Source organism: Cynoglossus semilaevis, chromosome 7 (assembly GCF_000523025.1).
Source record: "Cynoglossus semilaevis isolate Cse_v1.0 chromosome 7, Cse_v1.0, whole genome shotgun sequence".
Classification (NCBI taxonomy): Eukaryota; Metazoa; Chordata; class Actinopteri; order Pleuronectiformes; family Cynoglossidae; genus Cynoglossus; species Cynoglossus semilaevis.
Window position 1 is genome coordinate 5,824,596 of NC_024313.1, and position 20,770 is coordinate 5,845,365.

At 41.4% G+C, this 20,770-nt stretch overlaps 1 protein-coding gene across 2 annotated transcripts in view; it reads right to left on the reverse strand.

Annotated features, from left to right (window-relative positions):
* Nucleotides 1-312: 312 nt before the first annotated feature.
* lpgat1 (lysophosphatidylglycerol acyltransferase 1) overlaps nucleotides 313-20,770 on the reverse strand; it is a 30,173-nt gene continuing 9,715 nt past the window's right edge. Inside the window, exons 4-8 of one of the 2 annotated variants that reach the window (XM_008313033.3) lie at nucleotides 20,581-20,676; nucleotides 17,116-17,395; nucleotides 13,561-13,687; nucleotides 5,179-5,285; nucleotides 313-3,590 (exon numbers count right to left, since the gene is read on the reverse strand). In XM_008313033.3, the coding sequence (XP_008311255.1) occupies nucleotides 3,439-3,590; nucleotides 5,179-5,285; nucleotides 13,561-13,687; nucleotides 17,116-17,395; nucleotides 20,581-20,676 (762 nt within the window). In that variant the 3' untranslated portion in view covers nucleotides 313-3,438. Of the gene's footprint in view, nucleotides 3,591-5,178; nucleotides 5,286-8,379; nucleotides 8,734-13,560; nucleotides 13,688-17,115; nucleotides 17,396-20,580; nucleotides 20,677-20,770 lie in introns of those variants that run through there. The other variant, XM_025056694.1, reaches the window with a different exon arrangement.

Genomic DNA, 20,770 nt, shown 5'->3' on the forward strand with positions numbered 1-20,770 from the left:
AAAATGAGGGAAAAATGCAATCGTTAATGTGCAGTGACATTAACCGTGCTAGAGGTCCCCAACCTCTGGGCCATGGACCAGTACTGGGCTGAGACTCATTTGGTACAAGAACAAAGAGACAAATGAAATTATTTGCTTTAAAAGATTGTATTCACAGTCCACCCTGAAGGTCAGGTTTCTCAAACAGGCGATTCTCATGTCAAATTTAAGGTTGGCGTGTTGTTAGGGACTTCTGCAATAAAGGGTTAAATATGAAAACAAAGCATGTGATTCATGTCGTGGACCATACAGACCAAATAATCCATACTCATCTTTGGATCTTTATGATGTTTTATTCCAGCACAAGTTTTTCTGTGTTGTAAAATGGCTGTGTAGCTAGGAATTAAAGGAGTACAAAATGGAAAATTACAGACAGTTTCTAGTATAATCTGTTTTAATTCCTATTGTGTTTATTTCCTAAAACCACATCCAGGAAACTCGAATTTTCCCCACTTTCTTTGGAAACATGGTCAGAAAATTATACCAATAAAAATGTTAAAAGACGGAAACAAAAAAAAAGCTTCATTGAAAGTCACTCTCACGATGGAGGGGAATCTGAAAGAGCCACAAGATGGAGCACAGTTACACTCTAGTTTAAAATGTTTTCACCTACCAGGTCAGGTAGCCCTTGTTTTTGAATTTCACACAGTTTCTACCAACGTCGGTGCACGGAGAGAGGACAAAAACTACTCAACTGCAACTCTGATGCTTTGTTTCATAACGACACTTAATGCTGCACCTGTATAATTTCCTCTAATTAAAGCAGGCTAAGCAATTTACACGTAATTGACCTCAAAAAGCATGACACGAGAACGTTCGACAGACGACAGCTGCATTGGCCCAGGGCCCTGCCAGTTTCCACCGTGGGTGACGAGACATAAGGTTAGTGACTGACTTTATCACTTTAAAATACAGACCGTGTGTAAGAAACCAACCAACCAACTGCATAGGTTTACAAAAGTGAAGCCGAGGCGAGGAGGACTGAAGTGAATTTTCTTTAATATTATAACTCCTCAGGAACTGAAGTTTTGGTTTATGGACGACTAGGACACAACGGGAGAGCATGTGACATAACTGTCCAATGGAAAACCTTTAACAAAAATCTTAAATAAGCTAGTGGATATACATTTTGTGTTTTTTGGGGGATCTACAGAGGAAACTTTTAATATTATAACCTGAATTTAGCCTCCTGTGGGTTAGGGCTCCAAGAAAAGGGGGGCGTTTCAGAAGAAATTTGGGAACCACTGGGTTAGGTTAACCCTAACTCTAGGACAATGTCAAACTGTCAATCCCAGCCTGATCTCCCACTTCACTTTCTAAACGATTTTTTTTAACAGATGTCCAGCTACTCCCAATCTTCTTCCTGGGGCTTCACTTTTACTCCAACAGTTTCCATCCAGTAAGCAGCCTTCATTTCTTATATACGGTCTATGGTTTGAGAATTGGCCCATGGGTCAATAAGAAAACACCACACGCCATAAGTTGGACAAACAATAACTCTAATATCTTGGCCTCTTGAACCAGACAACAACTTCCTGTTCTGAAATTTAAAAAACAAAAATGAATGAAGAGTGTAGTACACATGTTAACTTTCTTTTTTTTTCTAACATTCATAAATCATTCAGATATTTAAAAAAAGAAAAGAAAAATTACTTGAAATAGACCAGAAGGAAAAAAAATAAATTAAGAAATATTGTCCATCCCACCATGAAAACTCTTCCTCAGCTTTGTTTCTACAAGGTTCAAACATACGATGAAATGCGGACGACGGTTTTGTGATTTCATTAAAAATGAAATAAAATTCGACCACTTGTGGTGAAACAAAAAATCGCTGCCACACTCTGACGTCGCGGAGCAACACGACACGAGTCATATTTATCAAAACTGCAGGGAGAACGACGACCACGCACACTCACACACACATACCCGCACACAAAAACACACATACAGACACTCAAGTTAGGCAGGTTATGCTGTAAATTTACAGTAATGACACCTATACTTCTGTAAGCCAAAATCTCTATAGATTTGAATGCTGAACACTTGGGTAGCTTTCTATAAAAAAAAAAAAAAATTCTGAGTCCCCGCCCCACGTCTTTTTATTCACCCAACCCCCAAAAAACACTAAGCGTATGGCTTAAATATTTGTAAAACTACAGAGTCCAATGGGGAACGAGAGTCTTCTCCATCCTTCTCACGGAGGTGATCCTCGAGACCAACGTCTTCTCCGCAGTGTCTGCACATAGTCGCGTATGTGCTCGTGTGAGTGTGTGTGTGTGTGCACAGAGCAGAGGGTGAGAACCACCTCACACACAGTCAGATTCTAGGTGATTGGACCGCGTTTCCTGCCTGGCGTGTCTCAAGAGTTTCTCCTTTGTCTTCTTTTATGACAGCTGGAATAACATCACCTTTTTTTTCCCTTTTCTCTGGAAAAAAAAGCCCCGCCCTCACAGCCTCTGCCTCCTTTAAGTTCTTCAGCAGGGCTGCCAGTGTAAACATGATCCTATGCTTCTTTTTCCAGTCTGATCTGAATACTGCCTGGACAGAAAGACACGGGAGGAAAAGGAAACAAAGAAAAAAAAAAAAAAAAAAAAAAAACGAATCGTGGCTGTAGTCATGGTGATATGCATGTTTGAGGGATTAAAATAAAATGAAGTCAAATTAAAACACCAGCAGCTACTATTCAGTCACGGCAGTTACGGATCCTTAGTGCAATGCAGGCCAGAAGAGCGGCCACGGCTGGGCAGCCGGAGCGTTCTTATGGTCACTCGCTGTGCAAGGTGTGGTCTAGCTACTGGACGGCGAGCTGAACACAGGAGGTTCTGTGGACTTTCACTGAGGAGGTTAAAATCCAGGCAGGATTTGTAGACTTCAGCTCCTTGTCACAAGCGTACACTCAGGTGTATCCATGTGTTCTGTTAACTCAAAAACCATGGTGTGACAGACGGAGTCTGGTCCAGATGGTCTTCTGGAGAAGGTCCTGAGCCGCATTTTCCAATAACTTTGAACTAAAAAGTGGTCACTAGGTGCCTGTGTTTAAATGTATGAGGATGTAAAAACATGTGGAAATATCAGACCTGACAAATGTGAGACGTTATCCCTCTAAACCGCAGGTGTGGGCGTGTCACGTTAGGGTGGTGTGAACGTAACCGGTGGACACTGTGAGCAGTTGTTTACTGTGAGGGACGGTGAAATCTGCACACATTTTGTCGTGAAATGTCTTTTGTTTCCTTGCAAAGTTCCTCCATGGGTAGAAATGTAAATCCATCCATCCATCATGGAGAGGACTGGTGTGTTTGTGTGTGTGTGTGTGAGAGAGTGTGACAACGCGCCACACGTCAGCGATCCTTAAGTTTCTTTCGCAGTGGTCCAATCCAGACTCTCACCAAATCATCACGCTCAAAATAAACAGCAGTAGAGAAACTGGAAGACCCTGAACCAGATGTAGCCAGAGACGAACGCAAAGGACTGGATGAAGACGAGCTTCACTGGATCCAGGGTCATCTGTCGGGAAACTGCCCCCTTCTGTCCATCTGTGGGAGGGAAGGCTCCTGTCGGAGAGATGAAATCATAACAGCTAAAGGTTAGCTCACAAATCTGTGCAACCAAAGGCTAAAAAAAAAATTAAATAAAACAAATTAACAATGCTCTTCTTCTTTTTCCAAAAAACAAATCTAAAATGTCATCTGAAACTGTTAGGATACGGTAAAATTGAAAGTCTAATCAAAGTCGGCCTGCAGAGAGTAGCCCACATACACGAGAACAGCTAACAGATGCTACAGAACTATATAAGAAAATGTGTTAGCACAACACTAGTACTATAGCAAACTTTACTAGCTTTCTTGCATGTCAGAAATTATCTTGAAAATATTCAAAGCCAACGACAGTTGCAAAATTCAATAAGTCTTGAGAATATTCAAACTTATTAATCTACGACTAAGACACAATCCCCAACGATGCTAATAGTTAGCCAACGACAGTTGCAAAATTCAATAAAACTGTCTGGAAATGTTCCCAGCTGCCAGCGACACCATTTAGTGAGTGTAGTGACCTTGATATTTGACCTTTCATGATTTCATGATTCTTAAAGCCAAGTTAACATCGCTGCAAAATCTGTCTACCCTGAATGTTGTGTTCAGGGTAAAAAAAAACCCTGTTTTGGTCACTGTGACGCTACATCTGAGTAGAAATTAATTATCTCTGCGTGTTAGCGACTGATTTGTCAAATTGACTGGGACATTCTGGAAACATGTGCATTAAGACACGACAAACATGTAACCACTTCTGTATCACTGTTTGTACAGCAACCAGGGTTAAAATATTCTCAGTTGACAGCAGGTCTCTTAGCAACAGCACAGCTCTAATGTTATTCAAACAGGAGCGGAGGCAACGCCGCCCAGAGACTTGAAGCCCAGACAAAGGCTGTGTACGATGACATCATCACTTATTTCACTGTATTTTCCCTGTTTTTTTTTTTTTTTAATTCATATCCGTGAACTTAACACATGAAAAATGTTGACAGCTTCAACAGAAACTGTAACAGTATACACAGAAGGAAGTGTAAGAAGAAGTAAATGAGGAAGTAGTTCTACAGTGGGTGGATGTTTTTACAACAGTAACTGTCACATTTGTTCAACGGGCATTTTTGAAAATTTCCAGGGAAGTTTCAGGATGTTTTCACAACAGTAACTGTCACAACGGACATTTTTGAAAATTTCCAGGGAAGTTTCATAAAAATTAAGCAACAGTTTATTTTTAGTTTTAATTTAAATTAAGGCTAATGATTAAGTTACCTTTTTTTTGCCAGTTAGGCTTTTATTTGAGAAATACATAGTTTAAAGTCACCAAGGCTAACATGAGCCATTTAAATAATGCTTTTAAACTGAACTTTTAGCATATTTTTGAATGACAATCAGCCTTGACAGCCTACTGTCTCTTTTAAGTATTTAAAATGATTTCTGGTATTTCTCATGTTGTTGAATTTGGACACTGGAATCATTCTAGTCAAACAGTGATAAAAATGAGAATGAGAGGTTCCTTGTCTCACAATAATTTATATTTTAGGTAAATTTTAGGATTTATTATAACCAAAGAGTTGTTAATTACTCAGTGTATTCAGTGTGACAGCCGGAGACAGACCTGTGTCGTAGAAGTGGGCCAGCAGATCCTCCTTCTCCACAAACCTCTGGTAGAGCCAGTCGGTCAGCGCCGCTGCCTCCACAGGAACCTCTTTTATCGGGTACATCCTGAAGAACAAGAGCGAGAAAAAGACTAAGAAGATGAAACAGACTCACACACACACAAACCAAAGAGATGTGTGATGTCTCTCTCAGCAGAAACAGCAACATTGATCAAGCCCAGTGTGTCAGCGGTGGTCCCTGGGCAGGAGAGTCTATTTCCAAACTGGCAGTCTATTACACTAGCTTGTGTGTTTGCAGCAGCTTCTTCAGCTGTTTGGGGGATTCATTAGCTGGCGAACTCATCAGTGTCACAGCGAGACAGAAGTGCTGAGTGGAGCTCAGACTTGTGGTTCAGCTGTGGCTGGAATCGAGTCAAATAAATAAATAAATAAATAAAAAATCACAAGACAGGAATGTGAGGGTGCACCAGAGGAGCACTGACCTGACACAATGAAGAGGGAATTTAATTAAATCCTGACAAGACCTACATTAGGCACAACCTCAGCATTCTGTGAACTGACCAGCATCCATCTTGGCAAACCTTGAACTATTTCTTAGCCGAATGTCAAACATGGACATGTCACTCTGTTAGATGGATGTGTATTTTTCATGTTCAATCTCTGATGAGGCTTCAGTTATCAGGTTTTGGATGAACCTCGGCCTCAGGATGAAACTCCAGTGTAAAACTGAATCGATTAGTTCAAACTGTCAGGACCTTAATGAGAACTCACGGTTACGGTGATATGCCTTCACAAAAGAGAGCGTTTTGAAAAAACTATTTCCAGCCAGTAGGTGTCTCTTGTGAGCTGTGCTCGCAGGGCGGCAGCTCCTGGTCACCTTCAAATAGAGGTTAGAGTCTCCTCCCTCAGACGAGCGTTTCCTCTGCACTCAACATGGGTTGTCAATATTCCCCACCGGATAAGATCCACAGTGAAAGTACATGTGGAGCTTCAGTAAGAGGGCAGTAATACGTGATACAGTATTGATTGGTGTTGGACATGTTTTTAAAAAGCAATCTAGGAGGAGGCAACAGTTCTCCTACGATGCTGCAGGCACCGGTGGACGGTTGGTGACAGGAAGGTGTTTGTGGCTGTGGCTGTAGCAGCAGCATGATGGGAAAGTTCTCACAGTGTCACCAAAGTAACACTACGCTTCAAAAATGAACTAGTACTTCAGTGGAAAACGGCATAAACCCAGCAGGAAGATCAAGGTATATATTAGAATAGTTTAGATATGATAAGTGACATTATTCTTCCTTTTCTTCTTTGTGACTCTGTGCACCGTCCTGACGAATCCTCTACATATTTATACACAGAATGAAACATTTAAAGTGAGTGCGTATATTCAGTACAACTTCCCCTTGTTTAGGGAAGTTTTTCTGATTATTTAAAGCACATATGGAGAACTCCCTCTCTATCAAAAATATTATTTTACCATTCTGGACTTTTTTTGGACTCTCTAAGAGAATATATTCAGATGTGCTTTTTAGCTTTATCCCTGGGAGAGGTTGCCTGCCTCACAAGGAGTTCTTAAATCAGATAAAACAGGAAAAACTGATGCATGCTTTTCAACTGATCGCAGAATGTAATGGACCATTTTACAAAGACTGTCATCTGCAAACCTAATTTCTACAAACGCAGCCACCGGATCCCAGACCTAAATTGATCAATAAAATGAAACTACATAATAACAAAACGTGTGTCTTGCAGAGCAGATCGCCCCACGTCTGACCCGAAGATAATCTCGTTTCTTTGGGTATAATTCTGTATGGTCTGATTTAGAGCTTTTACATGAGACTTTGTATTTTTCTGAACCCATACTTTGATGTCACTATGGTGGAAACTGCAGGTACAGTCAGAGGGCATGAGTACACAATAAACAAATGCACTACTGGAGCGTTCCATACGAGCCAATCAGGGAAGGCTTATTTTTACTTGTCCACAAACTAGATGTCACTGACTTCTGTTAGGTCGTACACTTTATCTTTGGACTCTCCTCATTATGAAGCCTTTTTAATGCTGGTCTGGTGAGAGTTTGGACACGGTCTTGTTTTCATAGAGGCTCTTTCTGGTTCCTTGTGCAAAATAAAACTCTCATTAAATTTGTGAAAACTGTCCAAAACATCTCCCACTTTAATCTGTCAGATTTTTTTAATAAAGCTGCTGGAGGGTAAGTCGATTTTTCTTTTTAAACCAACAGATAACGAGAGCAGCTCTGGTTGCCCAGAAAACACCGAAGCCGAGCCACCGTGGCCACTTGATCACAGGTCAAACTGGGACGATTTCATGGAAGCTTCGCCGTCTGTGAATATCAGGTGTCGTTTGTTGTACTGATCTTCCAAACGAACCCATCACCGGTGACGCTGAGGGTTCCCATAAGTCAAATTATAAGATGAGCAAGAGTTAGCTTACCCTGCTAATGAGACTGCTGTCATAATCAATGGAGAGAGAAATAGCTGCACAGCAATCAAAGAAAGATAAATATCACATCAGCAAGCGTTCAGCTGCTCGCTGATGTTGCCTTCGCTGATGTTGCATTGTCAAATGTTGTAGTCATTAAATATACAGCATGCACACAGATGAATGATCTAATGTAAGAGGCTTCTGGAGTGTTTCACACCCGATCTGGTCTTGGGTGACTGATACGGTAACAGTAACTGACAGTGGTGTATCCGAGTATCTTATCGGAAGTTATGCAATTATAGTGGCCCGGTGAGCAGGACCCGTGAACGAGGCTTTAAAGGTACTGAAACATTCATGGAGATGCCGGCATCTTCTGGTGTCTGTTCACGTTGCCAGGAATGTTAGCTGTGTCACATGTAAACTGATCAAAAGTAATCAAGGCAACATGGGTAAATATAGAAATCCATCCGTTGGTACTTACTTTCACTGCTTCTATGTTAGTTCAAACTTAATTTCTAATTTCTGTAAATGTAAATTAAGCAAACTGTTCTAAAATGTTTGGGGTTTTAATTAAGAGAAGCAAACTGTTCCAAAATGTTTGTGTCTGTGTATATATATATATATACAGAAAAACAATAATATATATGACATAAGCAAGTGAGGTTTTTATCATGAGACAGATCATGTTACATTTTGTTTTAGAAAAATTGGGTCTGGGTGACTTTGGGTCAAACGAGCAGCCACGTGTGGGTGGGATGTAATGCAACACTGGCCACCGTTGGCTCCTGTCAGTTTCTGGAAAATGAAAACACTGGTCTACAAGCGTCTGGGAGGAAAAAGTAACAACGGAGCATGGGTTCATTGTAAGAGCGCTGCATCACAGACAATGGTGAGGAACTGGTGGCGATGTGTTGGCGTGAGGCCACGGCAGCGCTCTCATTTCCAGCCTAACCCACTTGGCAATGAGCTGCTTGTTAACCTGAAACCCTGGCACAAAGACAGACAGCTGGGAGAGAGCTTCGGTTTCTCCTGTCAATACCCTTCAACATCCGACTCCTACCATGTCCTCAGCCAGGGCTACATCCTGTACCAGCCACGTGTGGAGGCGACTCCTGCGACATAGGAAGCACGCTAGATAAGCTGTCCACATGTTTATTAGAACGAAAAGACTAATTGAGCTTATTACTGAGAGTGTGAGTGATTCAGTGGCTACTTACTGTCTGAGCAGCACTTATTCTTGACATATTGTTTTTCCTTCAAACTGAGAGGCCAATTAAATTTGGACTATAGCTGGAAAAGTGTGTCCACTCGACAGACCTCTTTGGAGGGCAGCCAGTCATTGTTTGAGGGAGTGTGTGAGGCCCTTCATCCGTCTGTTGCTGAAACTAAGAGCTGCCCTGGCTGTGCACTCGGGCAGAAAAATGCAAAGTATCTAAGATGAAGGTGCAAACTCCAAACTACTCCGTTGTCATACTTTACTAATTTTTATATATAATCACCGACACCTGGATGGATGACGGAGTTGCCCCCGTCTGGGTAACTCTACTGGTCTTTTACTCTACTGCAAAATGTCAAGAAGTGCTTTCCTGCAATCATGGAGACGGTGGGAGTCCACTTGGTAATTGCTCCATTTAGTTTTTAATCTGCGTCCACTCTGACTCAAGGCCATCTCTGTTCCAGGAAATGGATGCATGTGATTCTCCACCAACCAAATCAGAAATGACTCAGAGCCCAAAGGTGAGAGATGAACAAAATCCTGAATGAAGTAATACTCACAACTCCAGGCATGCATCTGTATGTTTACACATGCATACATGTATTTATGTAACTGTTTATATCGCAGCACACATGATCGCCCGCTGACTGTAACCGAGGAAACTCTTACATCAGAGACTGCAGCTCCAAAATAGCTGCACATACTTCTGATTTGCCAAGTATTGAATAACACATCCAGGCTAGTTATCACATTGCTTTTTAATGAGCTGTCAGATTATCGCTAAGCATTATCAGTGAGGGTGTGCTGATCAAAGCATTTACTTTGTTTAAAAGTAGAAATGACTGTTGAAGAGCTGCATGGCCTGGTGTGAGAACAGCGAGAATCCTGATCATTAGCACAGGCTTTTATCTCTTACCAACTGAAATGAGCAGGTAGAGCGAGCGGGGGCTCCGACCTGCGTTGGCAAACATGAACTGGAACATCATTGGCAGTGACGACTTCAGTGACAGTTTTATAGTTGTATTTTACATATCTCGGGGGAATAATTATGTTCAATCTCCTGGATTTCAAAAAGACAGGCCGACTGAACTTAGTTTGCCATTACTTTACAATTAGAGTTCTCATCGTCAGTAATGTAACCGTGAATGTCAGTAAAGCTTTGAGGACTACGTGGCAGTAGTAAAGCGTGACCAGATGTCACTGACGACGGGACTGTTTTTGTTAGACAACTGATCACTGAGACAAAGGCCTGCATGTTGAGTGGTTAATAACAGTTGACCAAGAGAGCATTGACCAATTATCAGTGCAAAGGTCAGCAGTGACATGGTCATGCTTGTACAGGAAGCGTTAATAAGTTAGGTTGGCCTTACCCTTGGTCTAATATTTATCTTCTGATAATAAACGTCCAAGTGGAATTGGTACCTGCTTTAAACAAGTGCCAACATTTTCACACATTTCACTTTCAGCTTATAACACGTATTCAGAGACACCGGTGAGACCATCAACACCGGAAATAAGTATAGAGCGACCTAAGAAGGAAAGTGATTTTATACTAAATCACAGCCAAATAATAATCACTCCGGTTCAGAGAAGTAGAATTTTATCTTTTCAATCAGGTAGAGTGACTAACATGAAATTATTTTATTCAAGATAGTTGAGGTTGGTGGAAATATTCACAGTTATCATATGACTTTGACAGGCAGGGTGCACTCTTAAAGCATCACTGAGCAGAGCAGGCGGGTGTGACAGAAGCTAATGTGGTCTATAACATCAGCTTCAGCACTAACTGTTAGCTCAAAAGTCTGAGGCCTGGTATTATCTGGCTCACAAATAATTACAAATTTAAAGAATTTAAACTGCATTAAATACCTGCAGAAAAGACAATGTGCGTCTACCTGTGCAAAAGTGCTGTGTGTGCAGTCTCCCAGGGAAGACCAGGTGGGTGAGCATGCATGTGATGACCAGGCAGACTCTGAGCCCATTAATCACGTCAGATATCAAGTATTTTCAAAACAGCTAAAATGCACAGAGCGGCAAAAAAATTTAGACGTGAATATGCATTACAAAAAAAAAGGATTTCCACATATTTAACACCCACCGGCGCCCTCTCTAGACCTCTGTACACCCACCCAGCTCTCCCATCTGCCATTCAGGAAAGAGCTTATGATGCTGCAGCCTGGGATGCTGAGATTATATGGAGAGGAGGCAGGAGACACTGAGGGAGGGTGGATACCAGGATAGAGGACAGACAAAGGGGAGGAAAGAGGGATTATCAAAAAGAGCAGAGCGAATCATTTGAAATACAACTACTTCATACTCGGCTCACTGTTTTGAAAGTGAAGCCAAGGCACAACAATCAGCTCCACAGTCGAACACCAGGACAAAATGAGGATGTTGTCCTGTGATCAAGGTCAGTTTTTAAGAAACAGCCAGTTTCACCTCAGGCACAAAAACAGCTACAGTGACCGCGGATGTGGGTCAGATGTACAGTACATTTGTTGATTGACACCACAGAGGCTGTGGTCCACGACCGGGCAGCTGACACCTGTGTTCAGAGCCCGCCAGGAAGGAAATAACTAGGTCAAAATTTTGTAAATCAAGAAAAAAAAAATTAGAACAGAATGCCAGCATCTGAGTTAAGGCATCAGCAATTATAATGAATCTGTTCCTGCTCAGTCTGTGGTTAAATTCTCTTTGCTTTACTGCTTGTAGGACAAGGTGTTAAGAATGCTAAAACAAGAAGGCACCAAAGTGAAAACCTCTGATTCTGCTCAGCTGAGTACAGTCAGATAACACTCTCTCTCTCTTTCTCTCTCTCTCTGAGCAACAGTCATTACTGCAGATACAAACTGCTGAATCACTGATACAAGTGGACAGCTGACACTCTTCCAGTTGTCAAAGCGCTCACACAGTTAGGCTGAAAAACTGTTCTAGTTTTTCCAAAACCAGGTGAATTTTTGTGGTTTCCATTGATGTCATTGTTGAACAACCTTGACAATGTCACGTCAGGATTAAAAAAAAAGAAAAAAGAAAAGGAAACAGTTCCTGTTATTGAGGATCTCATTAGTGCTGTCAAAACATTTTGAAGAACCACCTTTTTGACACCAGTTTGTCCTTTCAGTTTTGCATTGACAATGAACGTGACGTGCATTTTTCTATTAAATATTCATTATTATTATTATTAGCTTCTGGTCGGAGGCATTCATGTGGGTGACAAACGCTACACCAACTACTGCTGGAGCTGTGACTTAAAACCTGGGTTTCCACTGCGCTACATTAATTAGCGGCAGCATCGCTACTAATAATTATTGCATTACTGCTTCTGAATTGGGGCAGACACTGCAGGGCCAGGGCCGACAGACTGACGTGTGCCACCGTTTAGTCTCACATCCACTCTCTGCTGACTGGTGGAGAAAACCACAGAGAACAGAAAGATTGGTCTGAAGCAGGATTTAAAGCTGAGGCCCTCCTGCTGCACGCCACGATGCCAAGCACTCTTCCAGCTGCAAAACTGTTTTGGGTAAACCATTGGAACTTTACTGACTTCAGACACAGAAACCCATTTGATGGAAGTCTGCTCCTTTTATATGTTATTCCTGGAAAGAACGGTAAAGGACAAATGTCCACCGTGTGGAGATTGTCCGAGGGTGATGCAGCAGACACACTGGGGTTAAGTGGTGGTAAAAACCCATCCTATCTCCTGTCTCCATCTTATTGCTCACTCCCCCACAGTGCTCCCTTAATGAGCAGGCAGGATAATCCTCAGGTTGACTGTGCACCTACATCAGCACGGCCCTAGCTTCTCTGTGATCACTGCCGTCTTCCCTCCTCTCAGTAACAGCTGTGTCGTCAGCTTGGTCGGGTGCCTCCCCCGAGTGTCACCTGAATTTCAGAGCTGCTGACCGAGCGAGGGAAGCTGATCGTGTCGATGGCTGATTAGAGCGGCCGAGAGAGCAGGGTGGGACCTGCGCATCCCCTGCTCGTCTAATTACAGACTTAATGAGTCCTCGGCTTTACTCTGACAGCGGGAAGAATCCTCCAGCGAGAGGCAGGGGAACCAGGGTTAATCCATCACCTATTACCTTGTCCTAACCAACCACACACGTACGAGCTCAAACATCAGAGCAGAAAATTAACTTCTCAACGGAGGCTTTTTTCGTGGCTTTTGGTCTAAAGGTCTTTACCTTTGTTTCTGGGGTAATTTTATCAAATGTTAGAGAATAGCTTGGTTTATCTATTAGATTAGAGGCTGCTTTCTTCAAATCCAATTAAAAACCTTTTAAATACTACATTTAAATCAAATTTAATATCAACTGCATTAGTGTGACAGTCTGAAGGAGAGAAAAGGATCGTTTTGGATTTAAAGCCCAAGACAATTGTTCAGGGGAATGACAGCTCGATGGTCATAGACAATATCCCACAATATAATTACAGGCTAATGTGTAATCCTATAACATAATCCCAAAACACAGTGGGAAGTATTACATATACATGTAACAATACAGCCGTATTTCCTGCCCAAACCTTTTACAAGGCATAAAAATGAAAGCTGTGACGTGTGTTTAAAGATTTGACTGATTTTGCAGTGCCACTGGTGTGACATAAAAATCGGTAATAAAATTCAAATGGAATCAAATGAACAGGTGTCGAAGTTAGAGACATGAGTGACTGGTAACTGCGTTACAAATCTGTCAGGTCACTCTGTTGGGCCAAACATTCTTACCTGTAGTGTACATGTGTGACTGTTGGAGGTCTGTAGCCAAAGATCCAGGTCTGGATGTCCATTGGTTTTGCTTTGGGGTAGGCTATGGTCACGTCTATAACCCACTGCAGGCTTCCTCGTTTGTTGCCTGTCACAGAGAGGAGAAAAAAAAACAAATATGTGAGGTGAGAGGCTAAAAGGGAGTCAAACTTCCTGCTGGTTCTTATTCAAAAAAGTCAAGAACAGGACGCAGCAGGAACAGATTCAACAACATTTGTCCAAATCTCATGCCTTTGATCAGACTTCTTCTCCTGTAAAGTGAAGTGTCTGTGACAACTACAGGTCCCCGGAGGATTCCATACCAGTGCAGCCAAATGAAGCATGGCCACGAGTCGTTTTGGCTTGGAACACCATCTGAAGAACCGACTCACTAAAATCTGGCTGCGAATTTAATTTTAGAGCTGCTGCAAAATGGATATTTTTATCTAAGAACTGTTATTTTTACCATTAAATATTTGAAAGACAATCTTTGGTGAAGAGAAAGGAGAGATGAAGTGATAGAATTATTTAAGCCGGATGGCAGGGGACGACAGATGGATTGTTACACATGCAATCAAGTTAAATCAGGTTGTAAGGTGTGTTGGTATTGATGTACAGCTCAAACTAAAATCAGGATCCAATGACAGCAATAGAAAATGTCAAAAACAGGAAGCAGAACTACATGTAAATGTCACTATTGTTTCTACCTATGTTAAAGAAAGGACTATTATAGAGTTGAGGAAATATAAGTCAAATCTTTCAGATTGGCTGAAATAATTAAAATTGCCTTTAAAAAATTGCTATTCCATTTTTATGTAATCCAGGCTGGCAAATCAGTTCTTAGAAGATTTCTGTATTTGGATTTTTCATTTACTTTAAACAAATCCATCAAAGAACATTTCTTAGAAGTCAATACTGTGAAGAATAAAGGAGAAAATGAGCCGCCTCCACCAGTGGTGACGAATCTGGGACAGGCTGAAATAAAGCAGCGCATCAAATCTGACTGTTTGACAAATGTCACGGGCCACACGGAGTCTGCTATTAGTGCTCAGCCAGCACGTCACCCTCTGAACACAATGGATTCTTTATGCAAAGCAAACACACCGTGCCTACGTGACGGACCCTCGTTAAGTTTTATAGCCGCTTGGCCCAGTTAAATTACAGTCAGCAGCGGTGATTAATATTTTGACCCATTTTTAACCTGCTTTAGCCCCATCCTACAGCACACAGATGACACAGCTGGATGCAGGCAGGACGGAGACGGAGACACAGATGTGACATAAAAACTGAATTGAATTGACTGCAGATGAAATAGCTCCATGCCCCAATAGCAGGAACCACCCCCAGTTTGGGAACCCCCCAGACAAACAACTGGATTTTTAACACTTTAAAAGAAAGAATTCTTGGGTTTTTAAAAATCAGTTGATCCTGTTATATCTGTACAGCAACTTTTACATCAGTGAATTAAACCCCATAAAGCTGATGGAAAATAATGCCAAAGTTTAATCACTGATGGTGATGTCAATACACTCACAGCCTGAGCGACTCACAGCTCCGGACTTTGGTTTTTTACCTGCCAACTGTTTTACAACAAATAAACCTTATCACTATCAGCCGCCCCCAGTCTCGGCTTTTCCACAGACAGAACTGCCCCGGTTATCAGCGACCCATGTGCTTTTGTATCTGTGCACAGAAGAGCATTCAGCCGGGGTGACATTGACTGGATGATGCACATTTACATCAAATCCAATTCTCTACAAGTGGCCCATCCGTCTCATGAGTGAGTCAGCGGGCTTTTGAGCACTTCTGCAGAGCATGACGCAGGGTCAAAGGGAGACAGGAGTGTGTCTTTGATCAACACACACCCCCGGGATAATGAGGGACGCAACACACGTCTGGCCATGTGTGTTTTGTCCCCTTTGTAGTGGGTTTTAATGCCATTAGCTAAAATAAAGAGGAAGGACAGGCGCTCCTGCAGCTGCAGACGAAAGGACACAGTGATATCTATATATACTGTACTGTTTGTATACTGAACTAGGAGAAACTGGAGGTACAGTACAAAGGTGCAAAACAAAACAAAAAATACCCAGATAAAACAAAAATCAATTAGAAAACGAGTACAAATAATATGTCTTCCCTACTGGAATCTGAAGTAAAACCTGGGATTATTCTGCAGCTAGAAATGGGTGATTACTGCCATTCCCTTTGTCGGTGATTTATCTCCTGTGATTTGCTTTCTTTTCTGCTCCGTGTCACTGAGCGTGAATTGAAATGTCGACCACACAGGTCTAACAATAGTGTCTCAGTAAAAGCTGTTTTGCATATTTTTTTTCTTATTTTTCTTTCCAACTGGATATTATGTGGACAATTGTGAGTGGAAAACTGGGACAAATATTGGTAAAATAACCAATACCAGTATTGATTGTTGGCTGAGCAACAAAAAACTATTTTTAACTTATTTACCACCAGGTAAAAACAGGTGGGGAACACATTCATCTACCTGCTGTTATTTGTCTTTCTGTTTCAGCAACACATTTGTTGTCATATTCAGGAATGTTGATTTATCTTGATCAATCATAATTAGTCACGATTATTCGTGATTAATCCACAGTTACCCTGTGATTAATTCATTTAAAATGTTTAATCATTTTGCCAGCCTGTGTTTTTTCCTCTCTTTTTTTCACAGAAACACACTGAAATTTAATTATAAAAAATAAATAAATAAAATTTGACTCTTGAAGCTTATTAAAGGGAGAGTCATCATCCAGCTCTGTGGTTGTACAGTATTTAGGACTGGTCCCCTGACAGAAAAGAGCTGCTCTCTCCTACAAATCATCATCAGTGGGAGAGGGACCTCCGTGTAATTTCTCTGTTCATGCCCCCTGTCCATCCCCACCCCCGTCCTCTCAAGGGGATCTTTACCATCAGTCACCATGTCATTTAAAAACAGGCGCCCACAGGGGCTAGTAACCACAAAGGTGATGATTTAATGATTTAATGTCTAAAATATGCTCTTTCAATTACCTCGAAGGGCTCAAAAAAGAAATCAAATTTGACCAAAGCTGTTTCACGGAAAAAAGGCCAATAAAAAACCTGGAGGATGTTAAAATTTACACCTTGTTCTAATAAAGCAAAAAAAATCACGCTTTGTCCGACTCTGCCTAATAAAGCAAAAAAAAAAAATCATGCTTTGTCCGACTCTTCTGTTTATTTGTCTGTTGTTTCTTCCTTCTTTTAAGAATGACCACACTATCGCTCAGCCCACATGACTGAATTCTTAAACAACCTTTGTCAGATGACCACACTATCGCTCAGACCACATGACTGAATTCTTAAACAACCTTCAAACATATTAATTGTTTTATGACAAGGAAACATGAATGATTCAAACTGACAAATTATGGTTGTATTTATTTCTAGTTGATAATGTGTTAATATAATCCATTACCAATGAACGTGCACAAGGACAATGTCAGTCACAAACCATTTGCTAAACCCTGAAACTATCACAAAACGGTGTGTTTATATTTGACTTACCTCTCTGGTTAGGCGTCACCGTGTCCATGCCCACACTGCCATTCTCCTGCTGGGCAGACAGGGTCTTCAGAATGACGTGTGATGCCCCGAGACGAGGCAACGTGACGTGGGTCAGGTGGGGGAGCGAGCGCTTCTTGGCAAATAACTGGCTGGTTTCCCGCCGCTTGCGCAGAAAGCCACCTTCAGGGAACAGCACAATCCACTTCCTGTCCCTGCTGTGGTAGTACCTCTCTAGATGATCCTTCAGGTAGATCAGCTGCTTGTCTCGGTGAGCTTTACCCTGATGGAAAAGACAGGATACATCATCTAAACGACCAGCGTGCAGCACATCTTTGAAGGATTATGGACAGTGACAACTACAGCTGGAGTAAAAAAAAAACTATTGGAAACAGTTGGTGCTGTGGTGCACTAGAAACAATACCAACACAAGTGGAAAGGCTGCAAAACATGACTGGCTTGACAGCATTTAGAGCATTAGCATGGAGGGGACTAGAAGGAGCTGGATTGATTTTCAAGTTAGGCCAAATGGTCAGAAGCCATTTGGAATGCATTAGCAAAGCAGAGATTTCCTGTGTGTGTAGGTTCTGAGAGCACGTGCTTTTTAAAATTTCTATGGGTGAAAATAATTAAGCTATCAAAAAGACAAAAATTTGAGTCTGACTTTTTATATTTTGATAGTATGATCTCAAAAGTTTGCTTCGAAAAGGGTCGTTTATGAGCAATTAGAGAAGCCAGAGCAGACTTAGAATAGAGAAAACAAATGGGAAAAAAAGAATCTTTCTGCTACAACATGAACCTGTGAAGAGAGCAATTAGAGAAGTCGGAGCAGGCTTAGAATAGAGAAAACAAATGGAAAAAAAAGAATCTTTCTGCTACAACATGAACCTGTGAAGAACTATTATTAGCTGCAATGTCAGAGTCTGATGCACACATGCAAAGAGGAGAGCATTAGAGCAAGAGGACAGCCATAAAACAAGACAAAACTTGACCTTGAGACAATTGCTCTAGTTTTTTGCAGCTGCGTGAGCGACAAGAGAAATGAAGGAAACGCACTGGGGAGATTTTCCTATTCTAAGTGAACGAATCATGTTTTGTATGTTGGACCTCAGAGTTTTCTGTCTATTAGTTTTTCTTGGTGTATCCACAGCTGGTCTGGTGCTACTTCATATCTTGCTAGTGCAAGGTTTGTTTTGCAGCCACGCTTTCAAATGCTTTAGTTTTAAGTGGCAGCAGGGACAGTCATAGATAGACAGACGAACAAATGTTGTGGAGTGTGAATACTGTACTGTTGATAGTGGCTATAAACATAAATATATACATTTGGGTCCAGAAAAACCTGATCTACGTATAAAATATGAAAAACAACTCAAAGTTCATCTGATTTTTTTTTCCTTTACAAGTCATTTTGTTTTGCCTCGATGATTATTTTAAATTAACAACATAGTCGTTCTGGTGTAAAATTTCTATCTACATCCAACTCACAGACGCAGAATTTTCAGTTTTCAGTTTCTGTTTTTTCCAGAAAACGTACAAAAACGTTTAACTTCAGTTACTACCAGGTTACGTCAGAAACAAGCAAATGTGCCAGCAATTCTCATTTTAATGAGATGACCACCATTTCAGTAATGACCTGGGGTTATTACTAACAGTTGATGTGATTCACATCATTTTAACATTTTTTTTATGTTCTCTCATAATTTATGAGTTTCAAAATTCCTGTTGTATTGCGTCCTCTGTGAAGGCTCTTAAATCTATGGTCCCACATTTCAAATATTGAAAAGGTGCAACTCTGCGAGTTTCTTTAGGACTGCAATCAAATCAGCGCCTGTTCTTCTGTGCTTAATGGCGCCAGCTTCAGTGGACATCAGATTTCTTTGCTGCCTTGGGCGGATGCTTGCTGTGCTTTGTTGAATTGTGAAATTTTCTGGGGGAGGATGTCAGCAAAATACACACAAGAATTACAGAGGGAGGTTGGAGGGTGGGGGAGTCCACACAGAGAGGAAGATTTGACCGAGGCTTCTGTCGGACACACTGCGCCTCAGCCTCTGCGCAGTGTCAGATGTAAAATTCCATGTCAGAGCATTTCTGTGACCTAAAAACACCATTCCCTCCAGCCATTGTACATCTGCAGCTGACAAATTGTGAGTAAAGAATGCGTGGGCTGTTTTCCATTTAGGAGCTGACAAAAATAAATGCGTTTGGTTATTAAGATTTCTATAATTTGACACGATGATGTAATATGTGTGGATTCTTGTCCAGCTGCCAAAAACAGCAGCTGTTGCTCTTTCTCAGCAGGTACACCAAATATTTATTCTGAAGGAGTCTGTTGGGCCAGATGAAAAAAATGTCTCGCAATTTTTATTTTTTCCCCCTGACATCAAAGTTGCCTTTACAAAAAGAATCTATGTTTTGACAGACCATAATGAATACATATCAAGAGTTACATACACAGTGACGTCAGCAGTGTCAACGGATGCACACCTGCCACAGTGTATGTAAATGTCGTGTGTTCAGTGAATGATCCCACTGAGCTGCCGGTGCTGGCCAACAGCTGTCTGCAAATATCAGACTGGTGTCACATAGCTCAAAAACCACTGGGGAAAACAAATGTGCAGTGCAGACATCACCTGAGCAGAAGGTGATAATTACAATGAATGAATGTAGGAAAGGTTTGCAGATCTTTTGTGACTGTGTTACACATAAATGTTTTGGTCATATGTTTTAGTTTTTTTCCAGATTTTGCAGAAAAAAAAACTTTGAACGCTGTAGATACAAACGGGCAACAATGAGCATCTTATCAGTGAATATAGCTAATTTTAGCCTTTATAATGTGAAACTACCTGATATTCAAGGAATTCTACTGACTAGGAAGCTCCAGGCAGGAAGCTTTGTTCCAGCTGTTCATACAACAAAGAGGCAGTCTGACCGAGAGGGGGCTTTACGACCCGACCCAGGGTCAGTCTGACTCTGGGTGGCTGTATTCTCCTCCTACACTACTGTCCACAACTGTAGCTCTTTTCAGAGAACAGAAGAATGTATCTGTTGTCCAGTTGAGACCACAGGACATATACTCACAGACACAGTCATCAACTTTTTGCTGCTTTTAAACTCTGGGTGGAGCAGCACCACCTGTTGCCTTGAGAAACCGCTGTTTTTCTTTGCACGTGTTGCTTGTGGCAGGTTTGTCCTAATGGCCTAATGTACACACCCTCAGAACTTGAAGGAGGAACCGAAGTGTTGACAAGTGACAGAGACATTCCCTTATCTCCCAGTGACAACTGTCGCTGTCGCCTTAAGGCTAATGCAGAGACTTTGAAAAAGCAACACCAGTAGTTTTCTAGCTGTGAATTCAGTGAGGGCAGACATTCAACAAGTGCAAGCCGTGATCAGGAGCAACATCTGACTGATGCTTGAAGATGATTATTATTTTTCCTAAATGTTGCTTGCACAACGACTCTCTCTTACCTGTCTGATGAAGAAGTCCCCGTGGATCAAGGACACTAGGCCAAAGTTTGTGTATTTAAACACATGGTCCATCAACCACATCATTTTCTCTACCACCTGGGAAAAAAAGAATAAAAAATAAACAATTTGTACCAAATAGAAATTAATTAAAAATTGCACCGGTACAAGCACTTATTTGGCTTTTGGGATG